General features: G+C 42.2%; 1 protein-coding gene across 4 annotated transcripts; it reads left to right on the forward strand.

Annotated features, from left to right (window-relative positions):
• Window positions 1-855: 855 nt before the first annotated feature.
• Window positions 856-8,771, forward strand: LOC147441417 (uncharacterized). Of its 4 annotated transcripts, XM_086483064.1 has the most exons (8): window positions 856-1,300; window positions 3,290-3,845; window positions 3,942-5,369; window positions 5,444-6,190; window positions 6,271-6,634; window positions 6,716-8,263; window positions 8,357-8,458; window positions 8,561-8,771. In XM_086483064.1, exons 6-8 carry the CDS (start codon window positions 7,973-7,975, stop codon window positions 8,603-8,605), a joined length of 438 nt encoding a protein of 145 aa, XP_086339190.1. In that variant the 5' UTR covers window positions 856-1,300; window positions 3,290-3,845; window positions 3,942-5,369; window positions 5,444-6,190; window positions 6,271-6,634; window positions 6,716-7,972; the 3' UTR covers window positions 8,606-8,771. The 4 variants fall into 3 exon arrangements, 2 of the variants coding, with proteins under 2 accessions (XP_086339190.1, XP_086339188.1); XR_015184319.1 differs by lacking the exons at window positions 8,357-8,458; window positions 8,561-8,771 and having other exon boundaries at window positions 6,716-7,967; XM_086483062.1 differs by lacking the exons at window positions 3,942-5,369; window positions 5,444-6,190; window positions 6,271-6,634; window positions 8,357-8,458; window positions 8,561-8,771 and having other exon boundaries at window positions 7,294-7,967.
• Window positions 8,772-18,866: the final 10,095 nt, after the last annotated feature.

Raw genomic sequence — 18,866 nt, forward strand, 5'->3', positions numbered from 1 at the left:
GTTACATGAAAAATTTAACCATCTTAAGACTGAGTGCAAGGAAGGGTAGAACCACTTTGATTTTGTCGGCAAGGTCATTGCATATGTAAAGAGGGGCAATAGGTTCACCTTGTTGCCAAAGCCTCATATTGTGGATGTGGAGAATACCATTCATGTCTTTGGTTTATGCATCACTTTTGGGTAGTCTTTGAAGAATTCATATGTTGTTGGTACCTTCATGCTTTCCTTGTGATATTAGTATCAGCCGTTACGATTTAGTGTTTGGTTGCAAAACAATACCTCTTGTGCTAAGCCTAGTTGGTTGTGACAGTACAATCCACGTGGAGGCAAAGGTGTGGATTAGTGCGGACTCTACTTTGAAGATTATGTAAGTAGGTTTTGTGCATGGTGATTAATCTTTTGTGATGATTGTGTCATCTGATCAAAACATTTGTTAATGCTTTTCTATTGTGTCCTTGGAGAGATAGACACATACGGTGTCAAGAGCCAAAGTGTGAAGAGGAATTGAAGGAGGGCCAATGTCCTACCAAGCCAGTTATTGGCATTATGTTTTCTCGAGATGATACTATGAAGGAAGTATAAGATGTTCTATGGGACTTGAAGAATAATGTTCTGGAAGGCGAGCTGGGTGGTGAGCAAGGCTTGGAGAGTTTGTGACACAACAAGCAACAACCAAGGGGTAATAATGGGGAGGGCAACCCATGTGTTTCAACTGAAGACCATACAATTGGATGATAAAGAGCCGCACATAGGTGACAACATAGAGGCAAAGGTTGCTAATGATAAGGCTAGTGATGATGGGATACCAATTGTTGATGAGGCCAAAGCTATTGATGAAGATATTCCAACTTTTCAATGAGGCCATGGCTATTGATAAAGATATTCCAATTGTTTAAGTGACAAGGCTTCTAATGAAGACATGCCAACTGTGCATGGAGCCATCTTCTTGATGCCAAGACTACAACTAATGCCAAGGGGAAGGGCAGAAAGGATGTGATGGAGTAGCATATAGAGCGATCTTGTCAAAGACAACTTTGGAGCGAACTTATTTTTTGGGAGGGGAGGGCCACCAATTCAACACCATTGCCTCCCTCACACTACAAGAGGCTATTCATATTAGCGACGCTCACACAGCGACGCTCAAAATAAAAATTTCCCGGCGTCGCTATGAGCGTCGCAAATTTACAAGTAAATATGCCACGCTCATAGCGACGCCGGCTGGGCTAAAAAAAATAACAGAGAGCGCCCAAAAACTCAGATCTCAGATCTGAGTTTTTCGACACCCTCAAGCAAGGAGCAGGTAACGCTCTCTCTCTCTCTCTCTCTCTCTCTCTCTTTCTTCTCCCCACACACACACACACACACACACACACACACACACACACACACACACACACACACACACACACACGAGGAGAGGAAGGAGAGCCAGGTATGCTCCTTCCCTCTCCTCACTCTCATGTTCCCTTCCCCTCTTTCTCTCTCCCTCTCTCTCTCTCTCACACACACACACACACACACACACACACATACACACACATAGTGTTTTTGAGAGAGAGAGAGAGAGAGAGAGAGAGAGAGAGAGAGAGAGAGAGAGAGAGAGAGAGAGAAAGAGTACAAACATAAACAAAAACGCACACACACATACATAAACAAAGAATGCACACACACATTGAGAGAGGAAAAGAGAGAGAGAGCATGCATAAACAAAAAACGCACACATTGAGAGAGGAAAAGAGAGAGAGAACATGCATAAACAAAAAACGCACACATTGAGAGAGGAAAAGAGAGAGAAAACATGCATAAACAAAAAAACGCACACACATTGAGAGAGAAAGAGAGAGAAACTAATTTAACGTCGTAGGAAACTAATTAAAATTAAAAAACCTAAAGATCTAGCCGACGAGGAGTTGAACTCAAGACCTATTATTCAAGAGGGAAATGGCATAACCAATCTATCATACTTGGCATGGGTGATAGAAAGGTTATACCATTTATCTCTTTTTATTGGCACACACATCCACACACACGCACACACACAAGAAGAAGAGAGTTATAACGTCGTAGGAAACTATCCTAAAAGACGTTAAAGATTAGGTTAGATGTAGACTTACGTTAAATTAGATTTAGGTTTATTTAAGTTAAATTAGATTAGATTTAGGTTTATTTTTAGTTAGATTTACGTTTATTTACGCTAGATTTAGATTTACGTTATATTAGATTAGATTTAGGTCTCCATAGACTGCGATGCCTGCATGAAGCGGGTGAAGAAAGCCCTCAATGGAATATAGGGTATTGCTGCCTTCACTCATGGTGGGATCCGTCGATCCAAAAGTACTGGTGAAATGTCTTCAGAAGATAGGGAAGAAGGTGGATCTTCAGGGCGGCAAGAGTCACTACATCCCCGACAATGACCATCTAGACAACCTCTAGTCATTCAACAACTTCAAAGTTAGTAACAAGAGCAAGAACGGTCCAAAGGGCCAATTGCTGTCGTCAGATGTGGATGGAGATGAGGCAGCGTCACCGCCGGAAGTTAACTCTCACATCTTTAGTGATGAGAATGCCAACTCTTGCCGAGTTATCTGAAAAATTATGTGTTAAATCAGTTTTAAGGTTCTTATAATCCCTGTTAGTTTAGTTCTTTGTTTTTAATATAACATAATTTACGTTAGATTTAGATTTATGTTATATTAGATTAGACTTAGGTTTACCCACACACACACACACACACACACACACACACACACAAGAAGAAGAGAGTTTTAACGTCGTAGGAAACTATCCCAAAAGACGTTAAAGATTAGGTTAGATGTAGACTTACGTTAAATTAGATTTAGGTTTATTTTTAGTTAGATTTACGTTTATTTAGATTTATGCTTATTTACGTTAGATCGAGTCCACGCAAGAATTACTTACGGTTTAGGGTTTAGAGTTAGACGAACAGTGAAAAGATCTACTGTGAAAAGATGTTAAGATGCTCTGAAGTGCTACAGCTAGAGAAGAGGCAAAGGGGTTTTGTCCACTACATGCAGTATCATGTAGACGTGGGTCTGTAGATTTCTTGTACCCACAAATATAGGTATTGACCAATAAAGACGAGATTATAACTGGGTGGTTCTGATCTCCGTGCACCTCTAGACTGAGGTGTGCGGGGATTGGACATGACTAGAGAATGTGAGGTAGAGAGAGAGAGAGAGAGAGAGAGAGAGAGAGAGAGAGAGAGAGAGAGAGAGAGAGAGAGAGATAAGACGAAGAATTCCAATAGAATATTAAATTTGTTGTCCAGGTTATAAGATTTTTATCCTCATTATGAGTAGTGACGAGGATGTGGGACCGTCCAACCAAAACACCTATCTCTCAACGAGGGTCTTATGTCCTTGTAATCAATGCAAGCATGCTGTGCGACGGACAAGACGTGTTTCTTTGCAGCACGTTCGCGAATTTGGTGAGTTCGATCCATCTATTATAGATCGAGTTGTTGCCAATTATAACTCGTCGGACTCTGACGCTGGCCAACAAGCAGCAATCTTGCAACCCAATAGACGTGTTCGCAGGCGCTTTGGTCAAGCAGCATATGTGAGGCCACAAGATGTAGCCTCTGACAGCTCGGGGGATGATCATGCAGAGCACATTCCCAACGAGGCAATGTTTGAGCCCGAGATTGATGAAATGATCGAGACGATCATGGATTCAGAAAAGCTTATCTATGATGATATGAAAAGTGAAGCCGATACGCCATTGTATAATGGAGCACGTATGTCTAGATTGAAAGCACTCCTGGTTCTTCTCAACATGCAGGCAAAGTTTGGATGGAGTGACACCAGCATCACAACGCTTTTCAGGTGATCTATTACAATTAGTTTACTTTAATAAAAATCTAAATGTACAATGAGGTGATAGATTTTTACACGACTGTATCGTATTTTTATGTTGTGTAGATTGCTTAAAGAGCACATACTACCAGCTGACAATGTGATGCCAGATTCCCGAGATGAAGCAAGAAAGATTTTGCGAAACTTGGGGATGGATTACAATTCTATCCATGCTTGCCCTAATGACTGCATTTTTTTCAGAGGGGAATACATAGACATGGAGAAGTGTCCAAAATGTGATTCCGAAAGATACCGAGTAGATCTCCACGGGACAAAAATTCCACAAAAGGTTTTGCGACATTTTCCTCTGCTTTCTCGCATCAAGCATTTCTTCGAATGTAAGTCCATGGCCGCCCTAGCATCATGGCATGAGGAGAATAAATCTTCGGATGGTTTGCTACGAATTCCTGCAGATTGCGCAGCCTGGAAACATATAGATGGAACATGGTCGGATTTTGCGAGGGAAGCTCGAAATTTGCGCTTAGGCCTGGCTATGGATGGCGTAAATCCATTTGGTCAAAGATCAACATCTTACAGTGTATGGCCCGTTGTCATCGTCAACTACAACATTCCCCCGTGGTTGACTACGAAGAAGGGGCACCTATGGCTAAGCTTGATTGTGCCAGGGTGATATAAAGTGGAGAATATGGATGTGTATCTTTGTCCACTATTGGAAGAGCTACAACAATTGTGGATTGGCATAGAGGTGGTGGATATGAGCCGACACACAGGACGACGGAATGCTTTGATCAGAGGCATTCTAATGTGGACCATGCATGACTATCTCGGGCTAACAGAATGCTCAAGTGATCTATTGACACTCCTCACTCAGACACTGTAAATCTTGTTTTTTCCCATAGTTGATCTATTATCATGTGTATACATGCAGGGCTTTAAATAAGCGAATACAGAGCATGTGTCACATGTGGACCTAGACTGAATGCATGTAGGGCGCCCTCACTGAAGAAGCAAATCTACGAAGGTCATCAAGCGTATCTTCCAGAGAATCATGTGTTACGCGATGGCTTTTTGGGAAGAGAGCCACCAAGGATGTCTGCACAAGCATGGTTAGAGCAGAAGGAGATGTGCGATGACGGATTGCCTCCAGGGATGAAGAGACTATCTCTATGGTACGAGTTACCATACTGGCCCCGACTCATGATCAATCACTTGCTCGATCCAATGCACATATTCAAGAATGTGGGTAATCTACTATGGGACCATCTGACCGGCAAGAAAGATACTTTGGGAGCCAGAGTTGACCTTAGAAATGTGGATCGTATGGAGCAATATTGGCCACAAACAGCGTGTGATGGATCGATAAAACTCCCTAAAGCACCATGGATTTTCACAGGAGCCCAAGAACGCAAAGCAAAAGAGACCATTCGATCTTTGCGGACCCCCACTGGCGTAATGCACTCGCTCCGAACGTGTTTTACTAAAGAAGGAAAGCTTACCGGTTTGAAGTCACACGATTGGCATAAAATGTGTCAGGTACGTTCATAGTGGACTTTAATATCATTGCATAAAATGTGGACTTTAATATCATTGCTGCACATACTTTACAGTTTATTTTACCGGTTGCCATTGAGGGATGTTTGTCTCTCGACAAACTTGCAAAGCTGGTGCAATGGATATCACAAAAAGAGATCAACGTAGACTCCATACCATTCGCCAAACTAAATGCTGCGGAGCTTGTGTGCATGTTTGAGAAACATTTTTCTAATACCATGCTAACCATTCAGGTGCATCTTCTTGTTCACATAGTTGATGAGGTGGAAATAGCTGGCACAGTTCATTCCAGATGGATGTTCTTCTTAGAACATTTCATGAAAACGCTTAAGGGATATGTGCGTCAAAAGGCACGTCCGGAGGGTAGCATGGTAGAAGGTTGGTTGGTATCAGAGTCCCTAGTGTACATTGGAGAGTGGCTAGACGGATTTGATAAAGCCCGGGACACGCTATGGCGAACCATAGATGATGAGCGCATATCTGGGATTGTCATGTGCAATCTCGGTGTTGAGAAGAAGATGACGGAAGATCTAGAGGCTAAAATCAACCGATTTTGCATGCTTCACAATCCAGTGATGCAAAAGTGGATTTCACAATATGAGGATGCAAAGCAAGAGCGACAAAGGACACGAATCGAGTGGAGACGGGGAAGACGACCACCGATGCACTATCCGACGGGTCTGGAGAGCCTACCAACATTCATGAGCTTAAGATGGTTGCACAACCAATTGAAAAGTGCACAACAATGCGGTGACGAAGTGACTGAGTAAGAGTGTGAGTACTCTCGGGGTTGCGCGACCAAGGTAAGTTTGCAATGTACGACTAGCTAGTGACTTTATTTCTAAACGTTTGAACGACCACTCATAATCTTTGTTCGTTGTAGTATAAGTCATACACAACAACATGGTGTAAAGGTCGACATTTTAAGGTGGAACGGATCGACAAAAAGCGTTTTACTCAAGATTGTGGAATCATGGCAAAATTTGAACAGTCTAGTCGACGACGTTCCTCTGATGCAGATCCTGTGGTGGCGGAACTCACTTACTTCGGCACGCTACAAGAGATTTTGAGGATCGATTACAGAGGATTTTTTGTCGACTTGTTCGACGTGCAATGGTTCAAGATAATCATGGAGGGTCGCAACGCTACTGTGCGTAGATAGAGAGTCTGGTTTTCTTGAGGTGGTTTCTACAAAGAAATGGACTGACCTAAGAGACACTTTCATACTACCCGAGCATTGTGAACAAGTAAGTATGTAAATAGTTAACATCCCCCTTTTACAAGTTATGTGCTTGAAAGCTCTCATGTAAGTTATGTGGCTCTGGCAGGTAATATTTCATTCTACAAAGTCTACATCAAACTGGTGGTACGTCATAGAGGTAGCCCCTCGTAGTGCAAGGACGTATGAAGGCTACCATGTGCCAATCACAATGGCATCAATGGAGGAGATCAGAGAAGATGCTCAATCAGAAGCCGCTGCGGTGGTGCCAGACGAGCATCAAGATGCTACTACTCTATATGGGGTGCATGCAGAGGAGCTACAAAATGAAACAGAGGATATGTGTTTAAACGGAGAGCTGTATATAGATTAGGAAGTTATGCTGAGTTATGCGAGAATGAGAGAGAGATCTCTTAAAGCCACAAATATTGTATTTGAACAATTTTGCTCCGTGTTGTAAAAGCTCTGGCTCTCTAAGTACCTTGCATGGTGTATAACGCTCTTTTCTACTCGCGCTCACATCTTTTGATTGAAAATTCTGAGTTTTCGACTTGCCTCTTCTATCACTCAATTCATTGCGTCATTGTATTTATATGCGTCATTACGTCATTGTATTTAATGGTCTTTGCGTCATTGTCTACTCTATTCATTCAATATTAAGTTTAAATATTCGTGTGTTTAATGCAGGTATGGATGATGAGGAGTTTCTTTCTTCTTTGTCACCGCAGCAGAGACAGTGGTATGTGGAGCGTCATCACTCTGGTGCATCATCGCGCGTTCCTACTCCATCCGCATCTCCCTCTCTTTCGAAGCATTCGGCGCTCCGAAGCTTTGGTGTCGACGAGACGATCTTCACACTCGTCTAGACACCGGCGCTCTAGTGGTGGCGGTGGCGGTTGTTGTGGGGATTCCGCCGCCGATGCCTCCACACCGCCTCGTGTTCGACGAGGCTCTTTACCCTCCCCTTCTTTGCCCACCCTCACACCAGCCACAGCATCGCCATCTACGCTAGGTTTTGCGCGGCTGACTGTCCCTAGCAGCTACACACCTCTACCGACTCCGCCAGGAGCCACCCCACTCGACACTCCTTGCTTCGGGGCCCAGACGCCGGTGGAGACACCTGACGTCTGTACCCCCATTGACACGCCCCTAGAGACCCCTGCCGGGACACCGAGGTTCACATGTCACCGGCCAAAGGGCTTGCCTTACTCCGTCGACTTCAACGGCGGCATCATCATGGATGATGACGGCAAGAAGGTGATCTCGCGCATGCGTGGTCTTTGCTCTCAGCTGTTTAGACACTACATACTAAACAAATGGAGTGAAGTACCAAGTGATTTAAAAGACAGAGTCATCAGCATACTTCATGATGAGTTTTCCCGTTCCAACACGGGATCAGCGCTTCAATGAAGACCTGATGAAGATTCGAATGTGCGAATACTGCAAACACAAGTGTTCCGAAGTGCAAAAAGCAATCAAGCATGGGTGGAACAGGCCAGATTGGCTGGCCAAAGAAGATTGGAAGAATGCGAAGAAAGCAGCGCGCGAGAATCCCGACAAGTGGAAGCAACAAAAGGATGCAGCCAGAGCGCAAGTAGAGACAGGGAGCTTGCACCACTTGGGGAGCGGTGGATGGGCATCATTTGAGGCCGATTTTGTAAGTGTTTTCGCATTGCTCTTTATGTTCGATAGTTTAGGGTTTATGAGTTTTTTAATTCTAACATAATGTAATCTTTGTATGTTTTGACAGTGGTCGATGACAGGACGTGATCCCACACCGTACGAGCAAGAGTACGCAGGCAGGAAGGGCTTAAACGCCCTGATGGACATTCTCAGTTCTCGCGGCGGCATGGTTAGTATTAGGGTTTACTCTTTTCTATTTTTTGTATTGTTTTATAAATTTCGTTATATGTTTATACTTACTGAAAGCTGTCTTATTGTCTTTTTTTTGCAGAATCCGACAGATATGCCGCTTGGACGCGATGAGACGTCTGACTAGACGACGTCAGTTTAGCCGTAGCTAGATAGCATTAGTTTAGGGTTTCTCATAGCTTATGTATCATGAGATGGATTTTATACGTCTTTTTGAACCATGTATATTATTACATTTGTCACCGCAGTTCATTTTGCCAATCAATTCTTTTTGCCAATCAATTCTTTATGCCTATGATGTTGTACAATTGTCATTATTACATTTGCCAATCAATTCATTTTGCCTATGATGTGTACAATTGTCAATTTTACGCTTGTCAATTTTGCAAACAATGCGTCTTGTGGGTGACTATTTTGGGGCTATTATCTACCCTTGCACTTTTTTTAAAAAGTGAATCAAGTACAATATGGTTGATGGGTGGCAGGGCATTCAATGCCCTGTCACCAAAAAATGTTTCTCTCGGGCGTCGCTATTTATGGCTCTGTAGCGTCGCTATGAGCGTCGTTATAGACTTCTGTGTAAACGTCGCTATAACCGTCGCTATGAGCGTCTCTATATAGCGACGCTTATAGCGACGCATATAGCGACGCTTATAGCGACGCATATAGCGACGCTATTAGCGACGGTTTTAGCGACACCGGGGGCTATAAAAACCCAGTGTATTTCTGTCACTAACAACGTCACAAGAGCACACAAACTCTTGTAGTGTCATTGGCCAACAAAGCCACCAGATCTTCTCCTCCACCCCCTCCTCCTCCAAGGTGGCTTGGTTTACGATGGTTGCACTATTTCGGGCACACCGAGGGCGTAGGGTTGAATCTTGTTGTCTAATTTTAGGCACTTTGGTGGACTTCAAAAGATTTGCTATTGGCTTAACTTCACAAAGCAAGTCCTCCAGCCACTGGTCACACAACGAAAGGAAGGTTCTTTGACCGAACATCAAGACTACGGCACTCAACTTCCTTGAAGACTATTTTCAGGTCTACTTGGGGACAGTTCTGCGAACCATTTTTTGAGCAGTTACACCTAATCCACTAAGACCCCCTTCCACCACAAACCTCGATATTAGGTTCCCTCCACCTGGTGGCCTTTCCCACAAAAAAACTCCATCTTGACATTCTCGGACTACCTCAATCTACAAAGGCTCATGGTCATGGCCGAACAAAGCAGTCCATGCTGTCTTCCAGACACCAAACAAATTCAAGAAGATTTTGAATGGGAGGATTTTTCCCAAAACACAATGACATGTATGAAAGAATTTAATTCTCATATTTACAAAGGCCCAGAAGCCCCACAACATGCATTTGCACACACATATCCTAGCATTTTGCACCAAACCCTTTGCATTGGAACAAAGAATATCACATTGGCTTCATAAAACAAGCAACTTTGTACAAGGATTAGACAATGCCCGACATCGGGTAAGACAATCCTTGCACACAATTGCACAATCTCTGCTTTATATGCCCGCCAACATCGGCATCCACTTTAATTCCGACGGTACGTTTGAAGGGAAGAAGCATCAACAACAACGACAATGACAATTTTGCAGTCGACATTAGCAACAAAATCCAACACAACATACTTTGAAAAATTTAGAGTAGGACTTTACCTTTAATAAAATACCATTTGTATTGACCTACCACCTAGCCCGAGGGATTCACTCTATATACAAAACGGGACGCCACCTGCGAGCAGACAACTTTTATAAAACTCGTATATACAAGTCATATTAGGGAATATGACCCCCCTTTCTACGCTTATACAAAAATCAAGAAAGAAAACTATCATACCCCTATCTTACATATAAAATTTAGGTCTCACATGATCTAACTAAGTAAAACTAGTCAAAGAGTGTGTAGCATAGCGACTTACAATATACTAAGGAACCACTTCTATTGATAACTAGACGTACCCTCAATTTTTCTAAGTTTAACAAACTATATGCCCGATCAGCCTACACTCTGGCTACTCATCCAGTTCTGACCCATCCAAGGATGGTGTAAATCAACCCTTGACATGCTCCAAATAAAAAACATGATAAAAAAATTTCTTAAAATTCATTCGAGTTCTAGTGCACACCGATGATCAATCGTTACAAGTAATCAACCCGAGTCAGGTCCCCCTCCCCCTAAATATGATATGCCCTCCCTTATTTTTAAGCTTGAGAGATAAATTATTGGAGGCCTGCCCCTAACTTATACGCTTATGTAACTTGTAAAAAAATACCCCTCCCCTGCACTTACGTGGTGCGGTAAGTTTTTCATGGTGAATCCCTCAGGCCACCTAGTTGCCGAGAATTCTCTAGGGGAGGTGCACATTTTGATCCTACACCCAGTTGAAAATTTTCTAGGAAGGATGTAGTGACTTTGATCTTACACCAAATTGACAATTCTCTGGGAGGACACCTTTTTTACTTTTGGGTGCTACTACATCACACAAAGGGAGGGTTGTTGGGGTGTGTGATACATCCACACCACCACAAGTGAGAACACCCTCTACTTTGGAAGCCTACACATTTGACATCATTGATTAGGTCATCAGATGCTCTCCCTCTAGCCTATATAAGAAGGCAATATACACACTTTGTATTAACTTACTCACTACCATCATTAGCTACTATGTATCCATCTTTTCATATTAGTTTGATATCACAATTTGCCAATTGTATTAGTGTCATATTCTATCTCTAATCTCTAACCACCCCAATCACTGTCTTAAGGCCAGGGGAGTCCTCTCCACCCTGTCGCCCTCTTACAGTATGTGGGAGTTATGGCTAGATTGATGACAACACCCGAGACAAGCTATCAAGAACTTAACAAAAAACACCAAGACACTTACGCATCATTGTTGTCCATAACTTCACGTTGGAAGGGAGACAAAGTATCCAAGCTTAGTCCAAATCCACCCTCCTTGATTCAGCAAATGTTGGGCTTACACTAGTAGGAGAAATGATAGATTTCCTACTCTCAATTGAATGAACACTCTCTCTCTTACAAATGGCATATAGTTCCCTTGCTAATCCCCTATTACAACACATGCACATGCATAAGACAATGAGCTTCCACTCAAGAGCTCCTTCTAGAGAGGTTGAGCTTGGCTTCTCAAGCTATAGCATAGTGCTCTTGCTTATGGCTCTCCCTTTTGTGCTAGCTACACCCTCCTTTTATAGCAATTTTGAAGGCTAGGGTTACTCCTCTAACCATGGTTGGGTTAGATTTTCAGCCATTTATCTAATTTCTTTAGCTTGGAATTATCAAGAAGTTGGTGGGGAAAGAGAGAGGAGAGAAATGGAGGTGATAGGACTTTTCATAGTGGGTTAGTGTTAGTAGAGTTAGTATTAATTTACAAATGGAATTGGATATTTACAATGGGAGTATCCATGTAGGATACAAATAAGGAAGAAAAAATCTTAAGAGGTAAGAAAAGGTGGATTTCTTACAAGGTTGATGCTCCAAGTGTCTTGAGTAGGGCCAATTTTGACGCTTGTTGATGGTCCACTAGCTTTGACGGTACATTTTTTCTCCACTCTTGACCTTCTTTGAGAGACAAGGTAATTGAAGCTGAGTAATCAACCACCATGATGCTGTCTTTTAAGAGAAGAGGCTGAATTTTGTGGTTTTTTTGATAGATATGGGTAAATTGGAGGAGGAAAAATGAGACTAGGTGGTCAATTTTGGAATGGAATTGTGTGTGGGAGGTATGAGTTCACCATGGTTTCTCTTATTCTTCAAAGTTGAGGAGAAGGTGAGTAGGGTGCAGAGAGGAGTGGTGAGAGAGGTGGGGATGATGAGTGGAGAAGTGTGTGTGAAAGAGGAAAATGATAAAGTGGAAGAGAGAGTGTGGCTGCATAGCATGGGAAAACTGGGGTCCACTAATAAAATCATAGATCACAGCTCGTAGCTCAAAAAAATATGAAAAAATTTGAGGCAAAAGTTCAGCCCACGAGCTACAACTTTTGTTTGTATCACCTTTTCAAATTCGGAGAGCAAGTGAACTTTAAAAATTTGGTAAAACCGACCGTTTTTGTCCACTGCACAAGGTCCTTGTGGGGTTCTTCTTTGGATGATTCTTTTGAATACCTCAAAGAGTGAGCCCTCCATAGTGCAAGTATGCATGCCACTTACCCTTGACCTTATTTGGTAGGTCTATAATTGAAGATATTGTTGAGATTATGATATAAGTGAATAGTACAACTAAGAAAATCAAATATTGAGGGGTCTAAAAAATATGTACATGTCAAATATAAATAATATAAGTGGAAAAAAATATAAAGGGGTCAAAAGAAACCTCTCTCATTATGAGGCTACCATAAAAAGATAAATATTTTTGGTGTTCTAATTTTTTAGAAAAAAAAAACAAAATAGATGTAGGAAGGGAAAAATCACAATAGTGAAAAAATATACACATAAATAAAACTAGTTTTTTTGGATTTTTGTTGGGGTGGAGTTACACCAAATATAAGAGAAGCTTACATGAAAATATTTCTATATGGAATAAAGAGTATGAAAAATGGTAAGGAAAAATTGTGGTAATGGTGAGGCAATGTACAGAGCATAAATAACACACACCTAGGTAGAAATATTTAAATAAATACCAAAATAATTATGAAAAAATCTTTTATTTAGGCCCTATATACAAAGAAATATTTACATACGCATGGGGCATAATATACTTATATTTTTTATTTTTTTGGTTCAACTAGCCCAATGACTAGCTAATTGAGGGTTTTTTAAGAAGATATGGGAAAAGTCCCGTGACTCACGCACGCCTATGTACAGTGAAATGGTAGGGATAGCCACAGTGTTTGGGTGATTTTGGTAGGGTGAGGTAACTCACTGTGGCAATTACAAAGAGCCGAAAAATGGCTATCATTAGCCCTCCCCTTGGATGATGGTATATTCATGTACCATCATAGAGCATCTTTTCCAAAGAGAGTGCTTCAGAGTCCTTGACGAGATTTTTATTGTTTGGCCCCTCAGAATTTTGGCTAGAGTTACACTCATGCTTCATGTAACAATACTTACATGAGACAGTGGCCTTTTGACAGATCTTTGGTAGATCCTTTGGTAGAAGGCGACTCAAATAGGGCTTCAAGCGATACCCGTTTACTTTCCTGGAGTGCTCTTTATCATTCAAGTCCATAAGCTGATAGTAACTTGAATTGAAAGCCTTCTTGACTATGTATGGCCCTTGCCATCTTGTTTCAAATTTGGCATCAAAACGATTATCGAGTCGATTGTCATACCTTAGCACAAGATCTCCTTCATTGATGCCTTTGTCCTTCAGTTTCTTATCAAGCTTCTTCTTTGTCTGTGTGGATTTCCTTTTATAGCACTCGTATGCTGCTTCTCTTTTCCACTCAAGCTCAGCTAAGGTAAGCAGTCGATCCATCCATACCTCTTGATCATCTTGTGCTCCTTTGCCATGAAGTCGCATTGTTGGAATGTTGAGCTCGATAGGCTGCAAAGCCTCTTGACCATAGACCAAGTGAAATGGTGTGAACTCCGTGGCTTCCCTATATGTGGTTCGATATGCCCACAAGGCACCATCCAAGAAGTCATCCCATAATTTTGTCTTGTTTTGCACCATCTTTCTAATGATTCCTGCAATGACACCATTAGCCTTCTCCACCAAACCATTTGACTGTGGGTAGTATGGTGTGCTATGACGATGTAGAATGTGAAGCTCTTCACAGACTTCTGTGAGCAATCCCCTTCTAAACCCTGGACCATTATCAGAAACAATCTCCAAAGGTGTGCCAAATCTACAACAAATGTGAGTGTAGACGAATTTGCTCACTGTCCTCTCATTTACCTTTGCCACACTTTGTGCTTCCACCCACCTAGTCATATAGTCTACAGCCACTAGAATGTAGAGTTTACCATTTTTTGTCCTAGGCAGAGGACCCATAGCATCAATGCCCCACTTTTCAAAGGGTCCATTTGCAAGCACGATTTGCCTTGGACCATAAACCAATATTCTATTCCCATTTACATGACAATTGTGACAACTTTTACACCAATGTTGGACATCCACATGCAGACTTGGCCAAACATACCCCGCAAGCAAAATCTTCTTCACAGTTAATTCTTGGGCAAAATGACCACCACATGCTTCTTCATGCAAACCTTTTAGAATGGCTGAAATTTCCTCAATAGTTGGTACTCTTCTGCATACTTGATCCCTCCCTCTTTGATAGAGGGAGCCTTCTAGGAAGAGATATGCGCTTGCCTTCTTCATGAGTCTCCTCTTCTGAGCCTTCGTGAAGTCTTGTGGAAACTCGCCCTCCAAAATGTAGCTAATAATGGGAGTCAATGACTCCAATCCCTGGTATCCCGGTTGCTTGACAGTTGCTGCCACCATGATGACCTGCACTTCTTTCTCAACACATGTAACTACTTGCTGTGCAAGTAAATCGGCATCTTCATTCTGTTTCCTAGGAATATGATATAGTTGCACTTCTTCAAATTGATTAAACAATCTACGAATGGCATGAACTTTTGTCCGTAAGCTTTCATTCTTGCATGCCCAAATACCTAAAATCTGTTTAACAATGAGAAGTGCATCTCCCTTTACCATGAGGCGTTGTATCCCTTGTCCAATGCACATCTTCAAACCATGAATTAGTGTGTCGTATTCTGCTTCATTGTTGCTAGCTGAACTTGGTAGATTGAACTTCTCTTTCATGACCACCTCTCCACTTGGGTTGAGCAACACTAGCCCTCCCCCTGCTTTTCCTGTGGCTCGACGAAAAGCTCCATCAAAGAACAAGGTAAAAGCATTAGGAATACTTTTTGGTGGTGGTAATGGTAGGGTCTTTACTTCAGGCACCTTAATCTCCTTTTCATGCACCCTATAAGTGAGAATCCTTGCCAATTGTGCACGCACACTATCTTCTACCTTGAAAGAGTATTGAAACTCTTGCAACTGCATAATCCACTTTGAGATCCTAGTACTAAGATTCATTTGAGATGACACCCAAGGGAACAAATTCTCTGCAGTGAGAATTACAAAAGGTTTTGGTAGCAGGTAGGATCTAAACTTTCTCACCGCAAACATGAGAGAAAGCATCATGAGTTCTGCTTCTGTGTAGTCTCTCTCCAAAGCATTCATGACCCTACTAGCAAAGTAGATGGGTCGCATCCTTGTACTGTGGGGATCTTGTTGTAGCAACACAACACCAATTGTTTCCCTTCCAACACTAGAGCTAACAAAGAATGTGTACTCCCAACAAGGAGGCATGAGTGTTGGTAGCTCTGACAAAATGACTTTAATGTTACAAAAATACTCTTCAAGCTCATCAGACCATGCAAATTCTACTTGTTGTGTCAACTTTTGCAAAGGATGAAGCAACTCCGAAGCTAAGTGAATGAAGCGTGACATATACTTCACCTTTTGAATGAATGAGATGACCTCCTTAAGACTCTTGGGTGATGGTAGCTCAATAAGAGCCTTTGCCTTTGAAGGATCCACTTCAATGCCTTTGTAAGAAACTTTATGACCAAGCAAGATTACTTCATCCTCACCTATATGGCACTTATCAGGGTTGAGTTGACCTCCCATGTTGTAGAGCTTCTTTAAACCTTCTTCTACCCTTTGTAGATGCAATGATTTTGAGCTATAAATACAGAAATCATCAATGAACACCCTAATTGACTTTCCAAAGAATGCTTGAAACACCATATTCATGAAACGTTGGAATGTTGCAGGAGCATTTGTCAAACCAAATGGCATGACTCTAAAAGCATAACAACCCCAAGGAGTGATAAAGGTTGTTTTCAATTGATCCTCTAATGCAATCCCTATTTGAAAGTAACCTGAGTAACCATCGCACACAGTGTACTTCTCATGACCAACTACCTCATTTAGTATCTCATCCTGGAATGGGAGGGGAAAGTGATCTCTTTTTGTTGCCTCATTGAGGGGACGGTAATCCACACACACCCTCCACTTGCCATTTTTCTTAGGAGTGAAAACAACAGGAGAGACCCACTCTGAATTCTCCATTGGATAAATGAAACCTGCTGCTAGAAGATTTCTTACCTCCTTGAGTAGAGCCTGTTCCTTTATAACTCCTAGCCTTCGTAGCTTCTGAGCTTTAGATGTGGCCTCAGGCTTTAACTCAATCTTGTGTTGAACAACATCTACCCCACGCACGTCAGTGTAGTCTTCAGCAAAAAGCCTAGGAAACTTCCTTAGCACACATTTGAACTCCTCTCTTTCATCCTTTGTAAGTGTTGTTGATAGCATACCTTCCAGCATCCCTTCATCTTGAACACCTTCGTTCTCTTGAGGACCTACCTCCTCCAAGCCTTGGCAAGAGGTCTCTTGGTTGCTTGGCTTAAACCTTACCCCCATGACTTCGATGGAAGACTCCTCTTCAGTAATGCTGCCGCTACTTTCTTCTTCTGAAGTGCTATCGGTCCAACCTTCTTCCGTCTCACTTTGAGATGATTCTTCATGGATCTCCTCTTGGCGTTGCTCCTTCATGTCAAAGACAACCTTCTTATGATTGTCGTTCCTGCAAATTAGCTTTCCACTCTCCCAATCCTGCAAAGCTCGCATTTTCATTAGCCATGGTCTCCCTAGGATAAATGGATAACCACTTCCCTTGGTCGACATAACATAAAAATCCACCGCTTTCTTAATGCCAAAGGCCTCTACAAAGACATTTTTACAAATGCCTACACACCTAGCCTTGCTATTGTTTGCCATCTTGACTTTGATTTCAGGTGTCTCATGGATGTGCATGCCTAGTTTTTGCATGAGTCCCTCTGTCATGATGCAAATCTGTGCACCCCCATCCACTAGACCTTTCCTAACCAATCTCCCTTTTATGTAACAATCTAGCACAGGTGTAATGTCCTCATTCATTTCAGCTTGTGCAATTTTTACAACAGGCACACTCTCTTTCACCTTTCTCCTAGTGCTAATTGCCCTTGTTAAATCCCTCCTAACTTGTGGACATAATGCAAGAAATTGAGGCCATGAGATATCAGGACCCTTACCTCTCATGTCTTCCAACAGGTTGTATGGAGCCATTCCATGTCCAAGAGGGAAGTCTTGGAGGTTGATACGACGTCGAGTCCTCTTGGTTTCCTTGGTTTCCTTTGCCTTCTTGCCTTGTCCATGGTCACTCTGTGATGTGACTCCTTCTTTCTCTTTACCTTTTCCTCGGCCACGCTTAATGCCATTGGCTTCCATGTCAACCTCATTTGAATTTGTCACCTCTACCACATGCACATTTGGATCTGGCAAAGGTGGAACTCCTTCTACCCCTTGTGGAGGTGGTCTTGGTCCATTTGGACTTTGTAGAAGCCTTGGTTGTTGACCAGCTCCTTCTCCTGCATTCATCACTGGGTAATTCAACTTAGGTCTCCTTGGCTCTCCACGGGGCCAAGGACAATTATACATCCCATGTCCAGACTCTCCGCAATTCCAACATTGCAAGACTCTCCTAGTTCGTGGTTCTCTCTCTTCTGACTTCTTTGCTTGTCCCTTTGGACCTACAGTTTGTGCAAGGTGAATTGACAGGCTGCTTAAAGATTCATTTAACTTCTCAATCACTTCAGACGTTACCTCAGGAAGCTCCCTAGATGTTGATGCTTGTGACTTACCTTTGGGTCTAAGACCTTCTATTGGAACCTCTCCCCTTAAGCACTTGAGTTTCCTATACTTCTCAGCAGCCCTAGTTTCAGCTGCATCAAAAGTAGTAGGTGCACCCGCCTCAACTTTTACCTTAAGGTCAGGAAAGAGTCCGGCTATGAACCTCTCCTTCTTTAAAAATTCTGCACCATCACCAGGGTTAGCAACATTTCGTATCCATAGAGCCCAAAGACGTAGAAACTCTTGCTTGTACAAGTAGTAGTCATCTAAGTCTTTTTGCTTATGAGAAACAATGTCTTGCCATAGTTTTTGAGTGTTTTGGGGATCAAAGAAGTATCTCTTAAAACGATTCAAAACTTCTGTGTAATTCCCCTTAACTTCCTCAGGCAAAGAGTCAAACCAAGTACTAGCATCTTTCCTAAGGACCACCTCAAACATTTCTACACGTTCTTGATCGGTTACTATCCTCTTGATACGGCAAGACATCTTGAAATTTGCTAAAAATAATTCTGCATCCTCTCCAGGCTCTCCAAAGAAAAGAGGATATCCAGACATTTGGCGTTGGCTCTCCATTATTATGAAAGATTACAACACGAGTTACAATAAGGGATACAATAGAGATTTAGAACCACTCGCCTGCAAATGAAGAAGTAAGAAAATACCACTCTAGGTTTTCTTCTTCAGCTATCCAAGCTTCAATGAGGTCTCGATTTGTTTT

This window comes from Adiantum capillus-veneris, chromosome 15 (assembly GCF_014529385.1).
Source record: "Adiantum capillus-veneris isolate H3 chromosome 15, ASM1452938v2, whole genome shotgun sequence".
In the NCBI taxonomy this organism is placed as follows: Eukaryota; Viridiplantae; Streptophyta; class Polypodiopsida; order Polypodiales; family Pteridaceae; genus Adiantum; species Adiantum capillus-veneris.